The 26319-nt window shown below is 37.0% G+C and overlaps 1 protein-coding gene across 3 annotated transcripts in view; it reads right to left on the reverse strand.

The window, feature by feature from the left end:
* Positions 1-26319, reverse strand: part of LOC113228884 (ankyrin repeat and SAM domain-containing protein 1A-like) — a 170886-nt gene that overhangs the window by 114417 nt on the left and 30150 nt on the right. The window contains exons 6-9 of one of the 3 annotated variants that reach the window (XM_026462309.1): positions 17644-17870; positions 13182-13284; positions 5834-7905; positions 5262-5449 (exon numbers count right to left, since the gene is read on the reverse strand). In XM_026462309.1, the coding sequence (XP_026318094.1) occupies positions 5262-5449; positions 5834-7905; positions 13182-13284; positions 17644-17870 (2590 nt within the window). Of the gene's footprint in view, positions 1-5261; positions 7906-13181; positions 13285-17643; positions 17871-26319 lie in introns of all 3 variants that reach the window. The other 2 variants (XM_026462308.1, XM_026462310.1) reach the window with 2 other exon arrangements.

A 26319-nucleotide genomic window follows, 5' to 3' on the forward strand; every position in this document is an offset into this window, starting at 1 on the left:
TCGACTCAGTTATCTTTCGACACGATGGATTCTGACGAAGAAACGTTACTTTCACTTATTTTGTTAAAACTAAAGAAAAAAACATTTAAAAGAATACCAGAACGTATTATTATAATCGACAACGTATAATCATTGACAAATAAATGGACGACGGGTCTAATACAAAAACCACAAAAAAATGTCCCAAGTCAACCTATTTAAACATAGTGACACATGTAAAGGAATATGAAAAAGCTAAAACGTTGAATTTAAATTGTAATGTCATCGCAGTACTGTCTAATTTTGCTTGCTTCCCTGTCAGTCGAACAAACGAAGACTAAAGCGTGAATGACGCTCTGTATACGATTTTAACGCCCTATAAGTTCGGACACTTTTTAGCGCGGACCCGACATCCATATAATTGTAAGTCAATGCGTATAATCGACATTGTCGATCGACAACGAGAATTATAGACGTTTTCGAGTTGTTTGGGAGTGCTTATTGAGAATGTGACATTAATTTTCAAAAATTTATTTTTGGTAATCCTTATGGGAATGGCATTTCTATCTGAATACATGATGGCTAACACGACTTTTTTAAATGCAAGATGGCGGGCACGATTTCTCAAATAATGGCAAGATGGGTACCGTTTTCGAGATATTTAGGGGTGCTCATTACGAATATAGCACTTATTTGTAAATCCAAGATAGCGGACACGATTTTTCAAAAAAATGCAATATGGGTATCCTTTTCGAGGTATTTGGGGATGCTCATTACGAATATGGCACTCATTTCTAAATCCAGAATGGCGGGCACGATTTTTCGATTAATGGCAAGTTGGGTATCGTTTTCGAAGTATTTGGGGGTGCTCATTACGAATATAGCACTTATTTCGAAATCCAAGATGGCGGACACAATTTTTCAAAAAATGCAATACGGGTATCTTTTTGCCGTATTTGGGGATGCTCAATACGAATATGGCACTCATTTCTAAATCCAAGATGGCGGGCACGATTTTTCGAATAATGGCAAGTTGGGTATCGTTTTCGAGGTATTTGGGGGTGCTCATTACGAATGTAGCACTTATTTGTAAATCCAAGATGGAGGACACGATTTTTCAAAAAAATGCAATATGGGTATCCTTTTCGAGATACTTGGGGATGCTCTTTACGAATATGGCATTCATTTCCAAATCCAAGAAGGCGGGCACGATTTTTCGAATAATGGCAAGTAGGGTATAGTTTTCGAGGTATTTGAGGATGCTCATTACGAATATCGCACTCATTTCTTAATCCCAGAGAGTGGGCACAATTTTTCGAATAATAGCAAGTTGGATATACTTTTCGAGGTATTTGAGTATATTATCCATATTGCATTTTTTTGAAATATCGTGTCCGCCATCTTGGATTTACAAATACTAATACACTATTCTTCACACTTGTATTCAGAACCAAAAGGTATATAGTTATCCCTAACTATATACCGTTTGGTCAGAGTTCTTGGGGCACACACTTCACGTATAGATATTAAAAATTACTCACAATGTGGTTTTAGTCTTAAAATTATCAATAAATTTTAGACATAAATTTTCCCATGCCTTTTTGTCCAGTCGATTAGAATAACTGGCGGAACTGATATCCCATATTGCAAGGTGTTCTTATGCATTATCTATAAATTCTTCAACTCGATTTTCGTCCATCGTAGTTAATTTGAAAAATTAACATGTACACCTCACTAACCGTGATGCAACCGAGCGTGGCTGCAACGCGATAGGCTGCAGCGCGGCTAACAGCGGCTAATTTGAACGCGCCCTTAACGCCAGACGCAAGACTTGTTCGTCTCGTCAATCGGTACCGTTAAAAAAAATGGAAGTATTGGCAACTAACTATGAAGAAACTCGCAAAAGTTGCCGTTTTCACTCAAAATTCGATCAACAATCTAAAGATTGTTCTTGTTTAAATAACGTATTATTTTAGAGAATTCCAATGTGAATATTAGTGCTTTGGAAAGGCTTGAGGTTTGCTGCCAGAGCTGTACACAACAGCGTGAGCCCCAATTTGTAAAGAGAAGTATAATAAAACTCAGCTTGTTCTGTTTTTAGAGATTTCGATCTCTAAAAACAGAACAAGTCAATCGTTCCTGCTTAACTTATTGGCATTTGCTAAAATAAATTAAAAAGAAATAGAAAACAAAAAGATAGAAAAGACACCGTTTTTGATACTAAAAGTGGGGAACTAAAATTGTAAATACATGTATATAATAAATGACACATACACGATGACAACCGATGCAATCATTTACAAACAAATCTGTAACTTGAAGTCACGTTAAGATAGTCATAATGTAATTTTGTATAGTTCCATGGACTGTGCCGATTAATGTTAGCCACATGGAATGACGTTACGAAACTCTGAAATTGGGTTATTGGGCCCTTGACATGGGATTTTCTAACGTTTCAGATAACACACTAACACTTTTTTGTAAAATTTATGAGCTTTATGTGGAATATAAAGAATGCTAATTTTGGAGATGACGATGTTTGAGATTGAAACATCCTAATATATTTAGAGGTTACGTGTATTGCAAGAAAACGTTAGATGATAGCCACATTTGCAAACAATATTTTCATATAAAATTGTCAAATATTATCTGTATGAATACGATAATTTTGAGGTAAGGATACCTAATTCTAAAACAAGCAGCCTTTCGAAAAAAATAGTAAAATGCATATAATCATTAGTTTATCTTAATATGCTTATAGGGCCTACAATTGAGCAAGACAAAGCATTTAAAGCATTAGACGCAGTTGTTATATAAAATATTATTAACAACCGAAATCATTGCTTATTGGAGTTATTTTAAGAAACCTGTGTCAATATCACCATCATTAACGCGTTATACGTCCCAGTGCTGGGCACGGATCTCTTCAAAAGAAACTTCATACAATATAAAAAAGGAAATAAGGTCGAGTACAAATTTTTCGTCTCAAAGGACTTCAAAGTTTCAAACAAAATAATTTAAAACATTCAACTTACGTAAACTTCACAAGATCTACAGTCCATTGACACACACAATCACAACATGTACACAAACACACACTCTATCACTATAATTTTAATTGAACACTATCGAGGTACGGAATTACAACCGAAAACACAATCGAACGAACTTGCGTCGATCTACGCGCGGGAGCGACTGACCGACAAAATTCCTTCACGCGACTCTACAAACATATATTGCTTCATGATTTCTAACTGTACGACTGTTCAGTTGAAAACAATTGAGTTCATAATGCGTTGTTACAAGTGGGAAGCAAAGTTGGTAGATAGCGGACCATGTGGGATCTTATAAAAATTATTACTAACTACTTGTTATTAAGGATTTGAGAATCATCGGACGCTTAGTGGTGGATTTAAGTACAAAACGTAACTGTTATACATATTATCAAGAAATTACGCGACACACGACTAAGAAATCAAGCATAAAAAAGGCTTAGTTTTTAATTAATTATTGCTGTTCTTGTTCAAAGTGCGACTAGCGTTAGTGCATTACAAATAGTGACTTTCGTTGAAATGAAGGAAATTAATATTAATTTGAAGACGCTAAACGACAGAAAAGAACCATCAATACCTCACTAAAAGAATTTTAAGGCTTGAAGTTCGATACAGCAATAACGAAACTATCCAATATTATGTGACTGTCATTTAGACATCCCAAACTTGATAACGGCACATATGCCTATTTATTGAAAATATACCAGACATACGATTAACAAGCGCTCTAGCCTGCCAATAGCAACATTGTATGTCGTATTTTCAAAGAAAGAAGTCTCAATTCCAAACGACAAGTCCTATAACAGATGCCAAGTGTTGAGATATTATAACAATGATGCATATTTCTTTTCCCACGAGCTTTTTAATTTTGACATCATTAACCAGCAACAACGCTTATTTAGTTTAGAAATAATATAATACATAGATTAATTTAAAAAATTAAGAAATAATGTAAATACATAGATTTTTTAATTTCTCTATATAGATTCAAAATTAGGATATAGTACAAACAAGTAATCTAACTATTGGCCTAAGTTCTAAATAATATCAGCAAGGATAAGAATACACAGGAATCGACAATACGACTACACACTTAATTGATTGGGTTGAATCATAGAATGAAGGGATCAAAAGCAAAACTCTACTTAAATTTCGACAAAGTAAAAATCAACCGTGTCAGAAATTCGTTTTGAAACATAAATGTACCTCCAAAATATCTAAAAAGACCTAACCATGACGAAAACGTTAAAAGCACCTGCGTGTCAACACTTTATTAACTCATTTACCCATGTTCCCCATAGATTATGTGTCGCCTGTTGGCCACATAACGTGGCAAAAGGTAATTAGGAGTCATTTTATATTCTGATGCGTAACATGAACATAGCAGCAGCGTGGGGCAACAGGTCATGGGGTGTGAATTGGATTATATTAAATTAACTTTAGAGTTTGCTTTGTGAAAGTCATTTAGTTATTCATCTCTATATTAAAAAAGTTTTATAGCAAGATAATCCGCTTTTGGAGATTCCATAGGACCTATTTATAGACACACCATTAGCTCCGGAATTTAAAGTACTCATTGTTGACGCGTCCTTGTTAATGTAATTTTTAGCCATGTTAGCCATTCTTGTCAAAGAAAAACGAAGATCGCTACGCTCTACGAAGTTAGTTTTTAATCGTGCCAAAATCTCAATCGTGCCAAAAGTGTCTAGGGATCAAGCACGTTTTAGCTAATTATTGAAAATCCGGTTTTTTTATTAATGAATATTTTTAACCCCAATGGGGTTTTTTTGGTCAATTTCATTTTCAAATCCCGGTTATAAAATTGACTTAAAACCATGTGTTAAATATTTAAATTAATTAAAAACAACCTGATTTTCAGTATAATTGGAAAAAATGTGCGTGATACCTGTATACTTTTGATGTGTGTAGAATAATAACTTACCAAATCCATCACGGTATCAAAAGAACACAAATACTTCTCATGGTGTCGCAATGAAATGCTAATCTACAGAGTGCGTAATTGATGTTAACTGTGTCTCCATTCCCACGGACAATTGAAACCCGTGGTTCATAGCACGATACAGCTATTCATAAGCCGATTACATGTTACACCGTGTTTTATTTAATGAAATAACTTTGTGTGGTTAAATTTTAGTTTTCTCAATAGGGAAACTTACACAGTAATACTAAATAAAATTCCTGAGTTTGGACTTTTAAAGAGGCACTTACCGAGACTTTGCTGTAGTCATGATGATGCGCCAAATGGAGGGGCGCGCAACTTGATGCCGCACTGGACACACTCAGTGCATCGCCCTCGCTGGTGCCTTCAGCTTCGTCCCACCGCCGCCGCCCCGACCCGCTGCGAACATCCCCGTCCACCCGAGAACCCCGCTCAAGCGAAGCAGCTCCAAGCGACACATCATTGACCCTCGGAACACCGCTATCATCGTCACACTCAGATGAACTACTCTCCGAACCTTCAACGCTTATACCACTCTCAAACTTCGACTCGGATTCTTTGCAATGCTCTTCAGCTATTGCACTCATTTCAAACTTAGAATCCTTAGTTCCAAATCTGAAAGAGTCACTGTGAACCCACGGCCGTTTACCAGTACTAACGTTCGATTTAACAGTATCCGCGTCGGAGATATCTCCTTCTGAGTGCAAAGTCCCATCTGATTCTTCGTCAGAATCTTCATAACACGTCTTGTACGAAGCATCAGATTGGATGGTTACATTAGAATTACAAGACTGTAACGACCAATGTCCTGAGTGTTCCGAGTTCGATTTTCTAAGCGACAAACCAGAAGCACAAGTAAGGCTAGTGTCGGTCAAAGTATTGGTACTATTTAATGAAATAACATCTGAAATATCCTTTATTGAATAAGGTCGAGCTGTAGACGACATTGTAGAATGTGGTGACATGTTAATGTAAACTTCACGGCTTGGATCATCATCGATATTTTTTTTAGAGGTTAACTTATTTCTTGCAATTATATCTTCTATATTAATAACGGCATAGGCTTGTTCAATAGATTCAACGGATTGAGTTTTCGGTAAATGTTTACGAACTGTCGGAATAGGAGAAGAATCGAGAGTAATATCAGGAGTAGAAATACTCCTCTTAATCACAGAAAATTTTACGGTAACATTATTGGAAGATTCCCGTCGCTTATTATGCAATTTACAATCTTCGGACGCACAAAAACATCTAAACGTAGTCGTTGTTAATTCTTGGTTATCTTTTAAAGCGTCATAATCTATAACGACTTTTTCTTCACTTTCATGAGACGCCAGTTGTAATAAATCCTCAGCACTTTTGTGATGTTTGGAGGGTCTAGGCCTGCAAAAGCATATCGCTGTTTCGTAATAACTATCTCTTTTATCATTAGGCACTTTAGTAAAGGGCTCAACATCCTTATATAGAGTGTCTCTATTGAAAATGTAAATAAATTCTTCAACAGTAGGTGCTTTATACACACAGTGCCCTGTGCCTCGAATGTGATAGTTTGCTAATGTTTCCATAAGAAAATCGTTATTCCATTTAGGAATATCCTTAACATTAGTTGAATTTCGATCTACTTCAATGTTTGTGAAAGTTTTATGTCTGAAAAGAACTTTTTTCTTTACAGTACGTTCTGGTTTTTTGTTAGGCAACGTTCCTGTCATTGACAGGTATAAAGATTTTTCATCAACATCAATACAATCCACGTTTTCTATCGCACTCGTTTGCGTAAATTCAGACAAATCGGAAGCAACTGAATGCGTCCTGTGGACTCCTGATATGTCTAAGCTAGGATACAAGGGATATTGTTTGCTGTGTCTAAATGACTTAGATTTTTCAGATAATAATATATCTTCCAAGTTAGTTTCATCTAACATGGAATCAGTAGATATAGAAGAAGTTCTGCTAACACTGGGTGAAGGGTCTGCATCTAAATCCGTCGTCTGTACCACTGGTTCAAACGGTAAATTAGGTTTCTTTTCGTTTAGTAAAGAAACATTCTCGTAGACAATAGTTTTGTTCTCGTCCATGAGTACTTTTGAAGAAAAATGCGTTCTCGCCGCAGGGGTTGGTGTTAAAGTTCTATTTTGTATGGGTATTATTACATTTTCATATATCGAAGTATCGTTATTACTTGTAACAACAGCAGACCTTGGAGGAGGCTTCGGAACAGCTAGTACAGATTTATTGTGTGCTTGTACCTCAACATCACCTTTATCATCTAAAGAGAACTCATAAGCCTCATAACATTCGTTAACTAAAGTTGTCGACTCAGCTGAAATGTTTGAATTTACAGACGTTCTCACTCTTGGCTCAAAAATATTATTTTTTGCAAAAAGATTTACAGCTTGATTCAGTTTTGAGGACTTATGGCTATTTTTATCAGAATCTATCTCAGTTATAACAACGGATTCTGCGCTAGACGCGTGAGAGTCACTAAGCTCTATATTTTCTGATATGTTAGGCAATGAGGTTTTAAACCCTGGACAACTCCTATTGCTTCTATTAACGACTGAATCTCTGTTTAGAGTCTCTATGCGGTCTAGTGATATTGTGTCAAATTCATCATTGCATACAACTTCCCCAGACTCCTCCTTTTTCGACAGAAGTTTGAAAAACTTGCTGTTACCTATATGCAAAGTATTTGTACTTTTATGGTCTGGGCTTTTGGGTTTGGTTTCGATCGACTCTAGCCCAGTAGTGTTAGATATGTTAGGAGCAGAACTGAACTTTGCTTTAAGGCCTAAGCATTTAGAAGCAAGCTTTTTAACAAAACTTTGAGGATGATTCTTTGTTATTGATGACGAAGATGGGGATGAGGAAAGTGGGCTATTTGTGTTAGTATTTTTCTGGGTCTTTGGGGCTTTCCTGTAAAACACATAAAGCGAAAACAAATATAATATAATAAATCATAAAATAATACCTATAATCAAAGAACAAAACAATTATGTGTTAGTGATTCAATAAAAAATTACCACCATCAAAAATACATACAGTATTTATGTCCAATCAGTTAAGAATCTTTTCAACTGCTGCAATTTTTTTCTAAATAAAGTATCACTAGATCTGCTGTCTGTATCACTGTCCTTGTCGTCGTTTCCAAATTTTTCAATAACGTAACTTACACTGTCATCGTCTACAGGCGTAGAGTCTACAATATCTCTAAATATTGGGTCGTCAGTATTATCAACAGTGGTATTATTGGTACCACCAGTGCATTCAAGCATTGAACAGACATTAACATATATGTCTTCGCAGCTAAAGAAAACTTCCTTTTCCGTGACTCTTTGTGTACCCCAAGCATTTTTAGGACAGAAACATGGTAATGGATCAGTTTTTTCTTTAGTTCTAAGGAATGGAGGAGCGTTACCAGTCACGCAATTGGGATTGATGGAGTATATATACTTGGGATCCATTCGGCCGTAAATGCAACCCTCGTCACCCTTGATATGACAACTTTCTGTGTTGGGTTTATAGTTACACAGTTTCCTATTTGACCATTGGTCTATCCGTTTAATAGAGTGCATGGTTGCGTAAGTACTTGTATTAACCTTATTTTCATTATTTAGTACATCAGATGCAGATTTCCTACGGTTAGTTTTTATAGAATCCATTACCAAATCAGGCCCCAAGCCACGAGTATCAAATATTTTGACCTTGACATCATCAGGTACGTTAGTTTGATTATATTTTATGTTTTCGTATACTTCAGACACATCATATTTTTCATCATGATTCTCATTAATGTCGCTAATTTTACTGTTGCGACTATAAATATCGGAGTCACGATTTTCATTAGTATTTGATGTAAAACTACTTTGACGTTTACGTACGTACATTTGCATGTAGTCCGAATCAGGACTATCGTTAAGTTTTTGGTATGTGGAACAAATTTCAGTCTTGCGCATACCGTCTGTAATATCTGCATCGGGTTCAACAGCTGATTTTTTTCTAGACACACTGAAAACGTCCGAGTGTTTTTTCCAAATCTCTTTAGGTTTAGGTGGCGGTTTCGGAAGTCTCTTTTTCAATATCGTTTGCAAATCGGCTACGACTTGAGAATAATTATTAATTTGTCTATTTTGTCGTACGTTCGATTTTTCATGAGCTTTATCAAATTGAACGTTTTCGTATAAGTCTGTAGAAGAGCTCATCCTTAAATTAGGGTTAGACGATGAGGCAATTGTAGAGTCATGTCTCACCGGAAAATCTTCTTTATTGAAAACCTCTGTCTTGTTTACAAATTTTCCTGTTAGTTGGGGATCAGATTTTATCGGATCCAATTGTACATATGACCCAGAGTGTAAAAAATTAAAAGAACTATCACCCAAACGCCCCCTTGATTTATAGGAAACATTTGATTTATAGGACACATTTGATTTATTAGACCGTTGAGACTCGGTGCTTGTTTTTCTTGATGGTGGTAATTGCGGAGTGTTCAAAGAATTTACTGAACTACGAGCGTTAGAAACGTTGTCACTACTTGTAGTGAGGGAAACTTTGTTAGAGGAGTAAGCATCTTTGTTATTAGCAAGCGATTCAGTGCCACTGCTAGAGTCATTATACCTGTAAGATTTACATACTTATAAAATTATATTATTATTCTATTGGTTATATTTAACATCGATGTGCGATTGATACCAGCTATAATTTCTGACGCACCGAATTTGTGTTATGGTATTTTAAACTTGCATGTCATTTATTTAGCTTGTCTGTTTTCTTTAGAAGCTTCAAAGGGCGTCGCCACGAGAGCCTTTTCGCGTATCATGAAAGCCTCTGACCGTTTCTAGACAAAATCAAACACTCGGAAGATTTTAATGAGGTACCAGGAATGACAGTTTTTTTGTTTTGCATCGTTTTGTTGGAAAATGCAATTTCAAAGAAATGAAATGACATCGTCGTCGTTTGGTATTCAAAAGATTTGTTTTATATTAAATTCAAATATAAGGAAAATAATTATATTCAGTTGATTGTATTCTTTATGGTTTACTGAACGACGAATCTAGTATTTATTTTATTGAATATCATTTTTACTGCCATTACGACAATGGTTTTATAATTATAGTTTACATTATATTTTTTGTGAAAATACTCCACGAGTTTGTTGTTATTATAGGTACAAATACCGAACAAACACAAAGAGAAATAAATACCTTCGATCTGGCTGGACTCCAACCAATGACTTTTTGTTAAACCGGGGCTACCGCTCATTCAACTAGTTTACGGAACGAGTCAGCAAACATTACGAATTTCTCTATGCGTTATTGCATATCTTTGTTTTGGGTGCAAACGGCTTTTTGCCGTAGCGCCATCTGTGAGAAGCCCATAAGAGTCCAGTTGGATCGACAAATATTTCTTTGCGTTTGTTCGATCTCAATAATAACGACGAATCAAGTTTAAGAAAATGGTTACCCTATGTACAATTAGATGTAATACTACATCTATAAAATGCTAAGATATAGCCCCTAGGCTGCAAAGGATCCATTTTTTCTTCCATACAACTTGGGCTCAAAGATGTACCTCAAGCACTATCACATATTTTTGAATAAAAATATACGGCGAATTCCTAAAAAATTAAAATAGTATTTATTAATCACTTGTACCACTCAAAATTATTCTTCGAACATATAAATGACTGGCAACACAACAATTATACATAGCAATGCATAGACATTCACATGGTAGGTAACGAGCTACCGGAATTATTTAAAAAATAGGTCTAATCGTCTTACTTAATATGTATTACTTCTTTTATAATTTCTTCATTACGAGTACATTATTATATTATTACAATATCTAATACGGTTGGCTAAAAGACTATGTCCCAAGCTGTTAAACTATTTAAATCTCACATAATGACACGGTCGACACGTCAACGTCAAATAATTTTTTTATTCCTGTGTTTCGTTTGATTCGCTTCTCTGGGGTATTTATTACTATTGTGATTTTGATATATTCATCACTGACTATTAGCTATTCTATAGGGACATTCTTTCGATCGAACCCGATTTTTAGCTACAGTAAGAGCCGTGTAAAGCCTTTACTTTAAAATATGAATTATCCAGGATACGAAAGTCTCAATAATGTAAACGAAGATTGAAACTGAAGGATCTCACACAGAAGACTTAAATCGAAACATTTTGTACTGAAGAAAAAGAGAAACTAATGATTAGGTAGCATGGTCTCTGACCTTCGCTTGTTCCATGCGGAACGAAGGAAAACAAAAAAATAATAATTTATTAGCTAGTAATAGCTGTCAAACGACGGCAACGCATGTTTCCTCAAACACTGTATCGTTTATTCTTATAATTAAGAATTACATTTTTCAGCATTTCTATTAAAATTAAAAAGATTTCAGTAAATGGATACTTTTTTTTTAATGGATACTGTCCCATATAATTTTAGAAATAATTTTGACGTAAGATGTATATCTCGGTACACAATTGGGCCCAAAAGTGAAGAGATCCTTTTACCCTAAAACAGTTATACAATTATTAATAAAATACCTAATTTTTACACAAGTTTTAAAGTTACACAGTTAAATAACAAGGCTAGAATTTAAAGTATCTAAGACAGCAATCACAGTTCAAAGGTAGCACGACGTATGCCGTAATTGCGATCCCGTCCTCCAATTAAAACGATGTTTAAAGCCGAGGTACATCTATAGAGTAATTACAAAGTATGTGACATGGACGTTTACTTTCTTGTTTACAGGTCTTCAGACATCTTTGAACTTTTTTCATCGAAATTTTTGTTAGACTTTTTTGCTTAATTTGTTATGGGCGTTTAGGGAATTAGTTTGTCTGACTAGATGTATCCAGAATTAAGTTTGGATTTAGTACATTGATGATTAAAAAAAATTGTATAGGCTTTCCACAGTTAAAATCCATAACATCAATGTTGGTTCTATTCAATTTTATTTTTCGATCTTTCTCGAGTTAGTGGTCACTGCCAAATTTCCGTGACATTTTTTATTATTTAAGTATTCCAGTATAATATACTTAATATTTGAGTATAATATACCTACTCAAATACTTAAATAATAAAATTTGACACGGAAATTAAGCTAAAAAACTCGAGAATGACACATTTAAAAAACGTGGCGTAGAAAGTTATAGTTATTATTATATAGATATACAATAGAAAATAAATTATAAGTAAAAGAGAGTAGAAGTGAAAAAGAAAGAAATTGAGAAGACATGCAAATTAAACTAGAAAAAGCAAAAGAATATCAAACACAAACGCGTTTTACAAGATAACCATAGCCCATCCCGGTTATAGACCGCGCACATCTTATATAAGGAACATTTTATGCTAGAGCACATAAGTGACAAAATTGTCTTCAGATTTTTTAAACAGTTTTTTAACACGTTTAACGTGCTTAGGTATTCAAAGGTAGCGTAAACTTTAGGGCGCGTTCCCATTATGTCGTGACGCCAGATAGTCGTGCAGTTTACCGTGTCGTGGCTTGTATATTTAAATGACAGACTGTCGTGATAATGGGAAGAGCTAGAACGACAGTCGTTCGACGATAAATAAAACTCCACGATAAAAATGTGACTACAAATAGTAGTAGCTTCAAACGATTTTGTTGGGCAAACGACAAAGCGGCTGCCGTGAACCGACCAATTCTCGTCACGATCTAGTGGGAACAGCTAGACACAACAGTCGTTCAACTATAAAATAAACGACCACGACACAGTCACGACAGATAGTCGTGATATGGGAACAGGCAAGATGCCACAGTCGTCGCAACGGTAAACAAAACGTTACGACGTAATGGGAACGTGCCCTTACTTACACGTGCAAAGAAATGTTCTGTAACCGCTAATAGTGGCAAATGTCAATTGTACGCTCTAGTACGAATTGTTTCAATTCACAATTCTAAATGTTGTAATATTTGATTCACCGGTATGATTTTTAAGGGAGTGACCACACTTATTAACCACATGGAGCCGCATTAAGCCGCTCAAAAAAGGTCGCAATCGGAGCGGGAGCAAATCTCACAACGTCTTTTTCACTCTTGTTAAATGAACTTAAAGTTTTTTCTGACCGGCTTAAACCGATTCCTCGTTCATAAATATGGTGACTCCCTAATAAGTGAATGTTTACCAGTGTATAAATTGAACAGAGAAGTAACTCACATTCCAGCGGCATATGGGTAGCTTGGGCTATCCTGCACAGGGAACGGCGGACAGTCATCTTCACTATCGCAAGTTGTGCTTCTTGACTGATTTAGCTCATAATCTGTTGAAAAAAAGTTAAAAAGAAATAAAAAGGTATAAAGATAATAAACCTGGCATTTTGTCTATTACATTGTTTCGATAGGTTACATATCGACTTATGTAACATAAAACGATTATTTCATAAAAGTATAAAGGCACAGTAATATGTTGTATAACAATGTCAAAGTACTCTAGAAATTGCAATCTTACGTTTCGCCCTGCAGGTCATTTTAGAACTTCCATAGAGCCAAATTCCAAATTAAAAAATTCCAAAATAATTATCACTTTAAAACGGCACTATTATACAAACATCGTGCACAATCTTATAAAGTCAACTGATAACTAAATATAGCAAGGACTGAGATGCCTTGGGATAAGGAAAAATGTATATATAATTGTGGGTAATTTTATTGAAACTCGTTTGAAAATAAATCCAAATATTGCGACGTTGAGTTATCGTAAAAGCCCACTTATTAAATGGTTATTCCGTGGTTATTCCTGGTCACTGGTTGGTACATAAGCGTTTCTAGTTCGTTATTACGGAAGGTAGTTGCAAAAATACCCCTTAAAACCATAAATATCGATACGACCTCTGTTTAAGTAGCGCTAGAACAAGACATTAGGCTGCCACTACACTACAAACTTACAAGGATTTTAATCGAGGTTAAAATGATAATCTTATTATTTATCTGCTTAAATAGTCTACATAAATTCAACATTATAATATCAACTATAAGGTGGTTAAAGTAAAAAAACCGCGAAACTTTATCGTCTATAACTATATAAAGAACTAAAGTCGTAACATGTTATAAACCATTGAATAATAATGAGAAAATACCACCACAATTGGTGGTCCATTACACGTAAAGCAATTTGGTTCGTGGCCTTAGAACGATGTCAGGTAACAAACTAGGGCTTTGTACGATACACGTTCATCATTATCAACTCATATATGTACACTACTGAGCATGGGATTTCACGTTTTAGAGTCAAGTCCCACTGAAAGAGAAGAGGCGGCCGGAGGAGGTAGCACGATGCTCAATTGAACAAGTCGTTACATGCGGCCGCGCGGCGGCGACGCGGTTCGCACTATATATTCTATAACTTCAAATCATTTTGATTTTTTTTTCTTTAATAGATAAAATTTAAAATGCCAAGTAATATTTGCACCAAAAGTCTTCCTGCGGCCGCTGCACTTTCAGTGTGACTTGACCTTTAGACATTAAATATTTGTTCTCCATTGACGTTATTTCTTAGCATATAGATAAGGTACAGTCGAACACATTTTAAATTCATATACCGTGCAAGTTTTGTGGTAATATATTATTTCTTCGTTTTAAAATTATTTCATGGAGCCAACAATGTGTATATATATCTATGGGCCCCTTATAATATTAATTATTATTTATGTTATGATAACACGTGACGGGACAAGTCGTGGGCCTGGTAGTAAGCGACACGCCTATCCATTACAGTTGCAGTGCTATTCAAATCTTTCAATCGCAAACTTGACAAGTCCCATCTATTCTATTCTATTTCCTTAAAGGCGACCACTAGGCTTGGGCCTATGTCAGTTTCGGACAAGTCCCATCCCAACTAGGATGATCCTTGTGATATTTCTTTTGACATTTATCATAGGGATGAGGTAAAGCCGTTTGATTTTTGGTGTATTTGATTTTTTAAGCAAAACTTCTCTCTTATAGTTTTACTTTTGTTGATGTGTGCAGTGTTTTGTATTTTATATTTCTATTATATTGAAGGCATAAAACACTCAACTATAATTCAAATGCAAATTCAATACATATTTTAGAAAATTTCAAACAACATTCACAAGAATAATTTACAGGTTTCAAAAACGATTCGATTCGACGACGTACAAGATTCGTCGAGCTGTGCTGATGCTGTAGTTGAGGTCTTGCGATTGGGCATGAAGTATTATACACCATACTTCGATGTACCCAATGGACCCCAACCTCGTCCATGGTTTAACGCTGGCTGTAGTCGTGCTGAAGCGCAAACACAGTCTACGTACCAAGCTTGGGCAGATGCTCGACTACGCAAAGCTCCGAATACTCGGAATCTGAAGAAAGATTTTAATAAAGCCGCCAAGAAGAGCAAAAGTGTGTTACACAGGGCCAAGTTCGACCATGTGCGCCGCATAGGAGCCAAGCTTGCCACTTTTCCAGCAGGCAGCAAGTCCTTTCGGTCCCTAGCCAAAGCGGTCCAAAAAAAACTTTAGTAGCCACTCATTACCATCTCTGCTGAGGCCAGACGGCTCGCTGGCCCATACTGCGGAAGAGAAGGCGAATCTCTTCGCTTCACTCTTTCCAGAGAGTTCGAGTCTGGACGCCGCAGGATACCTACCACCTGCGTAACTGTGCGCCTGAGTTGTCTCCTATTCTCACACTGCCTGTATCGCCTCTCGCTTGAGACTGGTGTAGTTCCCAGTTCGTGGAAGCTTGCAAATGTGCAACCAGTGCCTAAAAAAGGAAGTAGAGCTGACCCTGTCAACTATAGACCTATCTCAGTCACTTCCATACTCTGCAAGACTATGGAACATGTACTTAACAACCGTCTCCTGTCGTACCTTGAAGACAACGATCTCCTCAGTGATCGCCAGTAACGATTCCCAAGAGGGCGTTCTACTGCGGATCTTCTTGTGTATGCCTCTCACTTATGGAGCAAGGCTATAGAAGAGCATGGCGAAGCCATTGCAATGTCTTTAGACATTTCTAAGGCCTTTGACAGGGTCTGACACGCAAGCCTTTTAAGCAAGCTTCCCTTCCCTTCCCACTGACCTTTGCAATTGGATTTCGGATTTCTTAAGTGAACGTTCGATTCGAGTGGTCTTAGGAAGCTACTCTTCCGAACATAGGGCCGGAGTTCCTCAGGGTTCTGTACTGTCCGCAACCCTCTTTCTGCTGCATATAAACGATATGTTGAGTCCAGGTACCTTTGGGTATGCTGATGACAGCACAGTTGTGGACAGGTACTTGACCAATGCAAGGGTCAGTGGAGAAGAAATCCAGTCCTGTCAAGAGTCCATGGTTAGTCGTTTGAATTTGACACTTAAGTCAGTCTCCGATTGGGGCGATGCCAATCTTGTCAAATTTAATGCTACCAAAACGCAGGCGTGTCTTTTCTCCACTAAACGGATTCCCTTTCACCTGACTCCGACTTTTCGTGATATATCCATACCGATAGCCCACCGTCTTCACCTATTTGGAATGGACCTGTCGTCCAATCTGAACTTCGGCAGTTACATTAAATCCATGGGCAAAAATGCAGCCAAGAAGCTTGGCATCCTTTCCAAGGTGAGGCGATACTTCACACCGGGACAGTTGCTTCAGCTGTACCAAGCACAAGTCCGGTCGTGTATGGAGTACTGCTGCCACTTGTGGGATGGCTCTGCTAAATACCAACTCGTCACCTTGGATTCAATAGACAAGCGTGCTAAGAGGGTTATAGGTGACTCGGAACTGGTAGAGGCGAATCTGCAGAGCCTTGAACACCGCCGTAGAGTTGCCAGCTTATCGGTATTCTACAGGACATATCACGGAGAGTGCGCGATGGAATTGCATAATTTGATTCAGCCTTCCCCTTTCCATCATCGGGAGACTAGACGTGGGCGGAGGTGCCATCCCTATGTTGTGGATATTCCCCGGATTCGCACGAAGCGTTTCGCTTCCACATTTGTATGGCGAGCGTCTAGGGAGTGGAATTCCCTGCCTGCAGACTTCTTCCCCGAACGCTATAACTTGGACCTTTTCAAGGCAAGAGTAAATAGGCATTATTTAGGTGTGCATGCTACATCCTCGACCTCATCGTCACTTTCCATCAGGTGAGATGGAGGTCAAATGCGCACTTATTTAAAAAAAAAAGAATAACACTGACATTTTAATCATAGTTATCAAAAAAGAAAAAATTCCTATGATTAAATGTCACACTTTAAGAATGAATACCCTAACACATTTATTTAGTCATAAAATTATTTAAAAATTTTTTATTGTCTATAAAATCAAAGCAGTGTAATGAAGATGAACCTTTGCACATTGTCGTAAAATTAATAAATGATTTATCGAAAAAAAAAAATGTTTTTCCGCTCATTTCTTACAAATAAACACTGATTTGGTGTTATTTTTACTCTAATTAGTTTATTTACTGAAACAAAGGCCACTAATTTAAAAGCGAAGATTATAAAAATAGTTAATGAAATACGTAAATTAGTGCACGCCATTACAAAGCTATATTGTGTAGATTTTTAACAACTGTCACAGGGATCATCCTAGATTATTTTTAGTATAGTTTCACCAGCACCCATCTAAACCGAAGCAGTTCACATTACTACTTGACAACAACAATGTACCAATTCTACTCTTACCTCGAATTTCCTTCTTAACTCGTTTCGAAGCATCCCCCTTGTACTCGTCAAGCAGTTCATGTACAGTCTTCCCTCTCCTGTCAACAGCCTTTAATTCAGCGCCTCTTGATAGCAAAACGCGTACGACAGACGCTTTTCCAAAACTCGCAGCTTCGTGAAGGGGTGTACCGTTCTGTGTGTGAACGTTTGGATCCACTCCTGCGTTTAATAGGACTGTTACAACATCCCTGGTAAAAAAAAACACGTTTCAATAAAATCAGTGACATTTATAATAGATTTGAAAAATTAATAATAAAATAAATAAAATTTATTAGACCTCTCACAAAAACGCAAGCATAAAAAATACAGTTTGATCGATAATGGTGTTGCGAGATCGATTAAGTAAATTCGCACATGAGTTACTTTTGATTCCTACACTTGGCATGGCCTGTCTTGCAGGTAACCAACTTCACAGAGAATCAAATCATGTTAGGCATGAAAATGTCTTTATGAACAATGAGTATTTTATTTGCTTTGATTTTAGAACTATAGGTTCTGACTTTCTTAATTTTGCAATTAACATATTCAGGCGTTACTTTGCGAAGTCCATGTTAACAACAATGGAGGTAAATTAATTTGCTACTTCGCGAACCCAGTGAAGGTTAAATTGTGCAATATACACACATCAAAAGTGTCTAGGGGTCAAGTACGTTTAAGAGTATTGCTGCAATTAGGGTTAATTATATTAACTTTTTTGTATCGCTATTGATATTTTTTAGTGAGTTTTAACATTTATATAAGGAATATTGTTTAAAATTCGATAATAAGAAGAAAATCGATTGTCATTGTGGTTTTGTATAAAAATGAGTTATAGCGTTTTGACAAAATCATTACAATATCTGCATCGGAACCGAAACAATTTACATTATTATGGAGAGACGACATCATTTAACCCGAGAAGTGATGATGCGAGCCGTCGGAATGTTGGAAGCTGGTTCCAGGCAACGTGCTGTGGCTTTCACTCTTAACACTACACAGAGCGTCATAAGTCGCCTCTGGACGCGCTATCGCATGACGGGCAGCGTGGCCGAGCGACATGAAGGACGATCTCGCATCACGACTCGCAGACAGGACCGGTATATCCAAAATACTGCTCGACGGAATCGTACCATGACCGCCATGATGTTGGTTACGAGGCTCCACAGCTCCTCAGGCTTGCTAATAAGCGATCAAACAATCCGAAATCGTTTACGTGAAGTGGGTCTGCGATCCCGAAGGCCGCTCAGAGTTCCACCTATTGCACCCTGCAATCGCAGGACCCGTTTACGATGGGCTCGCGAACACAGAAACTGGGAGGAAGAAGACTGGCGCTATGTGTGATTTTCGGATGAATCCCGCTTCGGTATGAGACCGGATACAAGACGTACTCGAGTTTGGAGAACATCTGGACGTCATGAACGTTTGAGATATTGTCAGGAAGTTCATCCATATGGTGGGGGAACAATAATGATATGGGCCGGTATTTGGATCGGCGGAAGAACCGATCTCATTTGGATCAGGGGTAACCTCAATGCTCAAGTTTACGCAGAGAGGATTGTTTCAGATGTTATCATCCCTTTGCGAGGCCAGTTGGGTGATTCATTTCAACTAATGCATGACAACGCACGTCCACACACGGCTAGAGTCGTAACACGCATTCTTGCCGAAGCTCGTATCAACGTTCTGCCGTGGCCTGCTCAATCGCCAGACCTCAATCCAATTGAGCACGCATGGGATATGCTTCAAAGAAGAGCTGTGCCGAGTATGCATACCGTACGTATGTATGTTGTAGAGTATTCTACAACAATATTTTGACTTGTTACAAAACACATGGGCGGCCATTCCTCAAAGTGATTTTGATGAACTCATCTTAAGCATGCCAAATCGCTGTAATTGTGTGATTCGTGTTAATGGTGGAAATACAGATTATTAATTTTCTTATCCTTACAATAAAAATGAGCAAAATCATCATTTTCGCCATTTTTTTGTCATTTAATTGACGCCGCTAATTTGAGTTTTTCCCACAATTTGCAAAAACATCAATTTTAGTTTATTTTTATTAAATATAGGGGTAAGCGGTTAAATAAAACATAAGCATTAAAGTAAGAAGTCGTCCTGGAAGACTGGATTTGGTAAATATTGCTTAAATAATTTTTTATTTCAAAAATATTCACTTGATCCCTAGACACTTTTGATGTGTGTAGTTGCGCTTGTATTGAATATTTTTTCATGCAGTTAGTTTCCCGCCCTCCCTCCGCATAAAATTAATAAAATAAACAACACAAGCGCGCAGTCACAGACACCACCAAAAATATACCCTAGAGTATATAAATTTTTATCTTAATTTTGCTGTTGGCCATAAACAACTTGACAGATTTTTACGACTGTACTGAATTATAACTAAAATGCACTTTTTCGGTTCGAACTCATACCCTTGGCCTAGGATCACATGTGATCGTACGTCAGAAGTGCCATTAGTGTAAATCATAAACATAATACGGAATACATGACACAAATTATAACTCTCCAATTTAAGATAAAAAAATATAGACCAATTTCGTTTGCAGAATCTTTCGTAAAAAGATTTTAGTAGCAGTAAAACTTTTTGTGAAAGAGTTCGTCCAGGGAAGTACTGCCACTTTACCTATTTCTGCCGCCAAGCAGTAATGTCCGCATTATTGTGTTCCGGTTTCGAAGGGTAAGGGCGCTGGTGAAATTACAGGCACATGGGACTTGCCAACTTAGGACTCTTACACGTAACACGATATACGACGACGCGTCGTGCTACGACGCGCATTGTTTCACGGTACGACATCGTATCGAAGAAACTCACGGTGCGCTCCCCAGTGTTATTCAATATTCAAAGATAGTCATAGATTTCCACAATACAACGTCGCATGGTGAAACGATGCCGCGTCGTGTCGTATCGTGTTTATGTGTAAGAGCCCTTATGTATCAGGGTGTCGGGCGCAGTGGTAGTGCCTCCACATCTTTGTGATTTAAAGCTAAATAATAAATAACACAATAAATGTACACAATGAAAAGCAACATTTCTAGATTTTGTAAAGAGTAATTTACATATAATTTGCCGTGGATAGGAGAAGGATAAAACCCTTTAAGGTCCATAATGCGCTGTTAACTTAGCTTGAAACCATTCCCATCCTATATAGCATAATCATCATCATCAACCCAACACGTACACGTTGTAGTAGCAGTAGAGCCCCTTGTGAAAGAGTTCGTCCAGGGAAGTACTGCTACCTCCCACACATGAGACGTGTCACCTTGTGTCTCAGGGTGACGGGAGCAGTGGCAGTGCCCCTGAGATTTTTGCGATTTAAAGCTATTTAGAGTGCTACTGCAACTGTTAAGAGTCGATACCATCTCAGCTCGAATTATTTTTTTTTTAGTACGGTTAATTTTGCTTGGGTCGAGCGGCAGGGACACTGGCTTGATTTCAGAACTTTTTTTACAAACGAAATTAAAGCCATTCGAAAAATGTATATCGTATATTACACGTGTTCTATTTAGTTCAGTTGATATAAAAACAATAATTGGTATATTATGTAAAGTACCCATTTGAACACAGCGGTTTTCTTATAAAATTTCGAGGTAAGCTTGTGTTTTTCTCTTGTCATGATTTTTTTTTGTTTGATTCACCACTTATACTGTTATGCGGAACCAACCAAAGCCATTTAAGGTTGTATCGACACTTAAGGATAGGCGTGTCGCTTACTACCAGGCGCACGGCTTGTTCGTCCCGTCACTTAGTATTATGGAAAAAAGTCCCACTGCTCGCTATTTGCGGGTCTCCTCGCATACCAGGATTTAGGTCATCATCCGTCACACTGGTCCAACGTAGGTTGAGGACTTCACACATTTTTCGAAGGTTGTGAGACTTAATCGACGTGCACTCATGATAAATTTCAAATTAAATTTCGCACATAAATTCCGAAAAACTCAACCTACGACCTCTACTTAAGAAGCGGTAAATCAAAACCATTAGACTCAATTTATATTGCGGCGGCACAGAATGGAAGCGAATTTTTGTAACGATATTGTACATAGCATACTGAACTTTATGGTCAATTCTGTGACGTACAAACTAGATACGAGTCAAAATCTTCCGCGGAATGTGCGAGCATTCTTGAGCATGCGCGAGATGCTATGTACAATATCGATACAAAAATTCGCTTCTATTCCGTTCCGCCGCAATATAAATTGAGCCTTAGTTACCACTGCTGTTGTTAACATTATGGTAGGCAATAAAGAATTGAAAGTTGGAAAATTCGCAATGTAAACTCGAAAAAGTCATACGTCCATAAATTAATATTCATGAACGAGGTACTAACGAATCTTAATGGAATGCTTCTATTTTAACGCCAATTAAACGGTTTTTTTATTTACTCAGTCTAGATCAGAGGGTTGTTACGAATATCTGAATCCGCATCCGCGGATAATCTACATAATATAATACATCTGCATCCGCATTCATCGGCGGTGATATTCATTGCGGATGTTCTGTCTAAAAGGCACGCTGGAATAATTTACAAACCTTCCAGAAACAGACTGTAAGCCGAAAAAGCAGCTCAGCTGTTGTTTTTCAAATATAACTTTTATAAAATCCCGCAACGATTAAGCTAGGCAGATTGATTGTTTCATTATTGAAATAATATTTTATTTCTATCCCAAAGAAAATAGAAAGCTACTTCATGTAGACAGATTCAGTAAGGATGTTAACTTTTCGCGTTTTTTTTAATGTATTAAAATCGACATCCACATCAGCATCCGCATCAGAATCCACTGATGTGTAAAAAACCTGCATCAGCAACACCCTGGTCTAAATGTTGCCACCCCTTTTCACCTAGCTGCCGTGTCGTGCATTTTTATTGTAACCAAACATTAAAATCGTCAGGTTAATTGAATTCTACTGGTTAGTATATTGTTACAATTCCGATCTCTGCTGATAAATCACTAACCAATTTCGGAACTAGTAGACTTAACATACTGCTGCATTGCCAAGAACGTGGTATTTTATTGCCTATACGATTTAAATGTTATACTGTCACTTTAGTGAGTCACCAAACCTCTTAACGCGGAACCAGCGCCTTCAAGCAATCCATGCTAGAGATGCTCTCCCAACTGAGCTACGGAATGAGAAATAGATTTCTTACAGATGACTCTACGGCAAAAGTCGTTAATTTCACAATATGTAATCATTCAATAAACCTAAATTATAAATAACATTTTCATAAATGTACTGTGCCGCTAGTGTAAGAATGTTAATTAATTTAAATACACAAATTAATAAATAAAAAAACAATTTTAACTATATCATAAACAAACATCCACAAAAAAAAGTGTTCCGATACAAAACCACTCGCTGAGAATTCGAATGTTGTGACTTCAAAAAATTGTGCCCAGGCCTCCACAAAAATTACATAGTCTCAAACAAGTGAATTTTCCTGTACTATAAGTACCAGGAAAACGAAATTCATTCCGGAGCACTACCCATAAATACCCAGACCATAACCAATTTAGAAAAATTTATTTCTCAAATTGGTCTTACCGGGAATGGAACCAGACGCCTCTTTGTCCAGCGTCCACAGTGCAAACTGTATGGCCATTGACATTGTCTTGGACACGTGCTTTCAATCAATAGAATTGAAAAAAATCGAGCTCCTAGCTTTAAGTGACAGTTGTCATTTTGTTATCTATGTTATCTTTGTTATCTTTGTTATTTTGTTATATATATTTTGGTATGGCAAATCACTAAATTCCCGAATTGTAAGCCAGGTGAAATTATATATTAAAGGTCAAAATTTACGTACTATTTTATCTTCTCTAAGCTCAAAGTTACGAACATAAATATTATCTGAGCAAAATATATACGAGCAAGCTTAACAGTGCATAGGAATAATTTGCTACAACGGCCAAATCTGGCGCACTAACAAACCTTAATTCGCTCAATATTATAATGACACACGCATGAAATTTGGCACAAGTTATAATATAAAAGCGAATAATATTGGAAGTGGTAGAGTGATCTGGTACCAAGATTTTTGGCTTCACATAGCCCACGCCGCTGGTTCTTTAAGTTAAGATCCAGTAGCAGTAGAACTCCTTACCTATTACTGCCACCGAGCAGTAATGTGATAATTACTGCGTTCCGGCTTGGAAAAGTAAAGGTGCTGGTGAAATTACAGGCACATAACACTTGTCAATCTATGTCTCAGGGTGACGGGCGCAGTGGCAGTGACGCTAAGATATTTGCGATTTAATACTCTGAGTGGCACTGCAACTGTTATGGATAGGCGCTTACCACCTAGCGCACCAGGCGCACGACTTGTTCTTCGCGACATTTGGTATTATTAAAAAAAAGTGGTAAATGCCGCTTAGATATGATATCGAAATTGAGGCAGTGAGACGAAAGATCTTAAGTCTCCTGTACCTGTAATTGCGTTGACTAGCTACCATTCACTCCAGAACACAGATGTACTGCTTGATAGTGTAACCTGTCACCTTACCACCAATATAAATACAGTTTTAATTCTCAGTAACGACACTCCTTTTCTAGACCTTTCGAATTTAAGAACAGATCGGTACTATTACCTAACTATTACCTACCAAAGCAGTGCACATAAATTAATACTAAAACATTAAAGATACCTTATACGTAATTTCAAAAAGAGTTCATTTTTTCTCTTTTTTTTTAAGAATATTTGTTAATTTTTAATCGACGCGCACGTTCCATAGCAGTTGTAGAGTCACACAGAGATTTAAATCGCAAAGGGGCACTGCCACTGCACCTGTCACCCCGAAACGTAAGTTGACGTGTACTATGCGACTATAATTTTACAAACATCCTCACCTTTCAAAACTGGAACGAAATAATGCTGACCTTACCGCTTGGCACAAAAATAGGCAAAATGGCAGGACTTCCCCGGACAAACTCTTCACAAGGAGCTCTACTGCTACTTACATACTGCCTAAATAATGCATGTGAAAAGGGTCTATGACTCAGAAGCTGACGATTATGCGAATTAATAAGTTGTTATTCTGTCATAGCCCGTAATGGAATGTAATGTAATACATCACACTAAATTTTTAACTCACACACTCATAGCCCCGCATTAGGAAAACCTGGTGTCGCGGGAGCCGTGGACACAAATAGACAGCCACAAATTACACCCAAACACACGAGATAAATAAATGTAGGCCATACAAAAATTTCTTCCAGCCCGGGAATCGAACTCGGGACCACCGCGTGGCAGTCCAGTATGGTAACCGTTCGGCCACCGAGGCAGTTACTTATTCATTATATTGCAGTAAAATTGACCCAAATACCTGACTTAAAACAAAAGGTTAAAATGTAATATATTTAAACACAAAATTATTAACAACTAGGCAAAGAAAAAAATCAATACAATTAATAAATTATAACAATAATTAGAAGTAAACCTTAATAAAATGAAATATTTCACATTAATAAACATGAGTATAAATACATAGAACATAAAGCACGAGCAGACATCTGCTATATTGCAAAAGCAGTATCCTGAGATTGCGTCTGAAACGGCCACAGAAGGCAATTACGTTTAAACGGAGATAGTGATTGAGACAAACGACTAAAAGGTACCGTTACTCGTACACAGATACGTAGCAAGGTTCTCCAAACCGAACAATACGCTACGTAGCGAGGCAAGGTGTAAAACAGAATAAATTTCAACTTCCCAAATGTTGTTCAAACAATAGCGTAACCCGAATTACATTTTTAACATTCAAACTTCCTTAGACGATGTTTCAGTCGTAACATTTTAAACAATATTTAAGTTTATCACTTGCACCAGAAATGAACAAGCACAAGGCGAGCATCACACCACGTGTTGCCAATTTAACCCTTCGGCCGTGCGCCCGGAAAATTGACACGCTGCCTTTACGAGTTATGAACATGAAGGTATGTTAGATGTGGCAATTTAATATAGGACGTACAAGTCATATTTTTAAGATTTTTCTAACACATAATTGGTCATGTATTATATCCCGTATAAAAGGAAACTAGCCTCATCAAGTTGAACAACTATAAAAAGTATCATATTTATAAGCTTGATTTGTGATGCGATAAAGAACAAACTGACCCTTAAATCATAAAATACGATTTAGCGTGAAAATAAAAAACGTTTTTATCTGAACATATGTCTCGCTAGTCATAGATATTTCATTAATTGATGGGTTTGATACCTGGAAGCCTGAAAATCGAATTTCCGAATGAACATTAGATCATATTTGGTGGCTATAGCTATAATTTAATATTATATTTGTAACAATAACTTACATTATTATTTATATAACTTGAATTACTTACATTGTTTTGTTTTACATTTTTACTTGGTACATTATAGTTTTAGAGTTAGTACTTGCGTGTGATACAGTTTGGTGTCATGGCTTACTGGGTTGCCATCGCTCACCATATGGTACTGATAGAAAACCAGCTCTGTTTGACTTTTCACGGTCTACAGTATTTATGCTGAGTCAGGGCCATTTCAGCACAAAGTGTAGTCATACATAAAATTTTGTTAATTCTCACAGTGTTTGTTTGTCTGTCTGTTTCTCTCACCGTATTTGTTTTTATCACAGTATTTGTTTTATATAAATGTGTAT

Source organism: Hyposmocoma kahamanoa, unplaced genomic scaffold, assembly GCF_003589595.1.
Source record: "Hyposmocoma kahamanoa isolate Upper Pololo Valley unplaced genomic scaffold, ASM358959v1 262, whole genome shotgun sequence".
NCBI lineage: Eukaryota > Metazoa > Arthropoda > Insecta > Lepidoptera > Cosmopterigidae > Hyposmocoma > Hyposmocoma kahamanoa.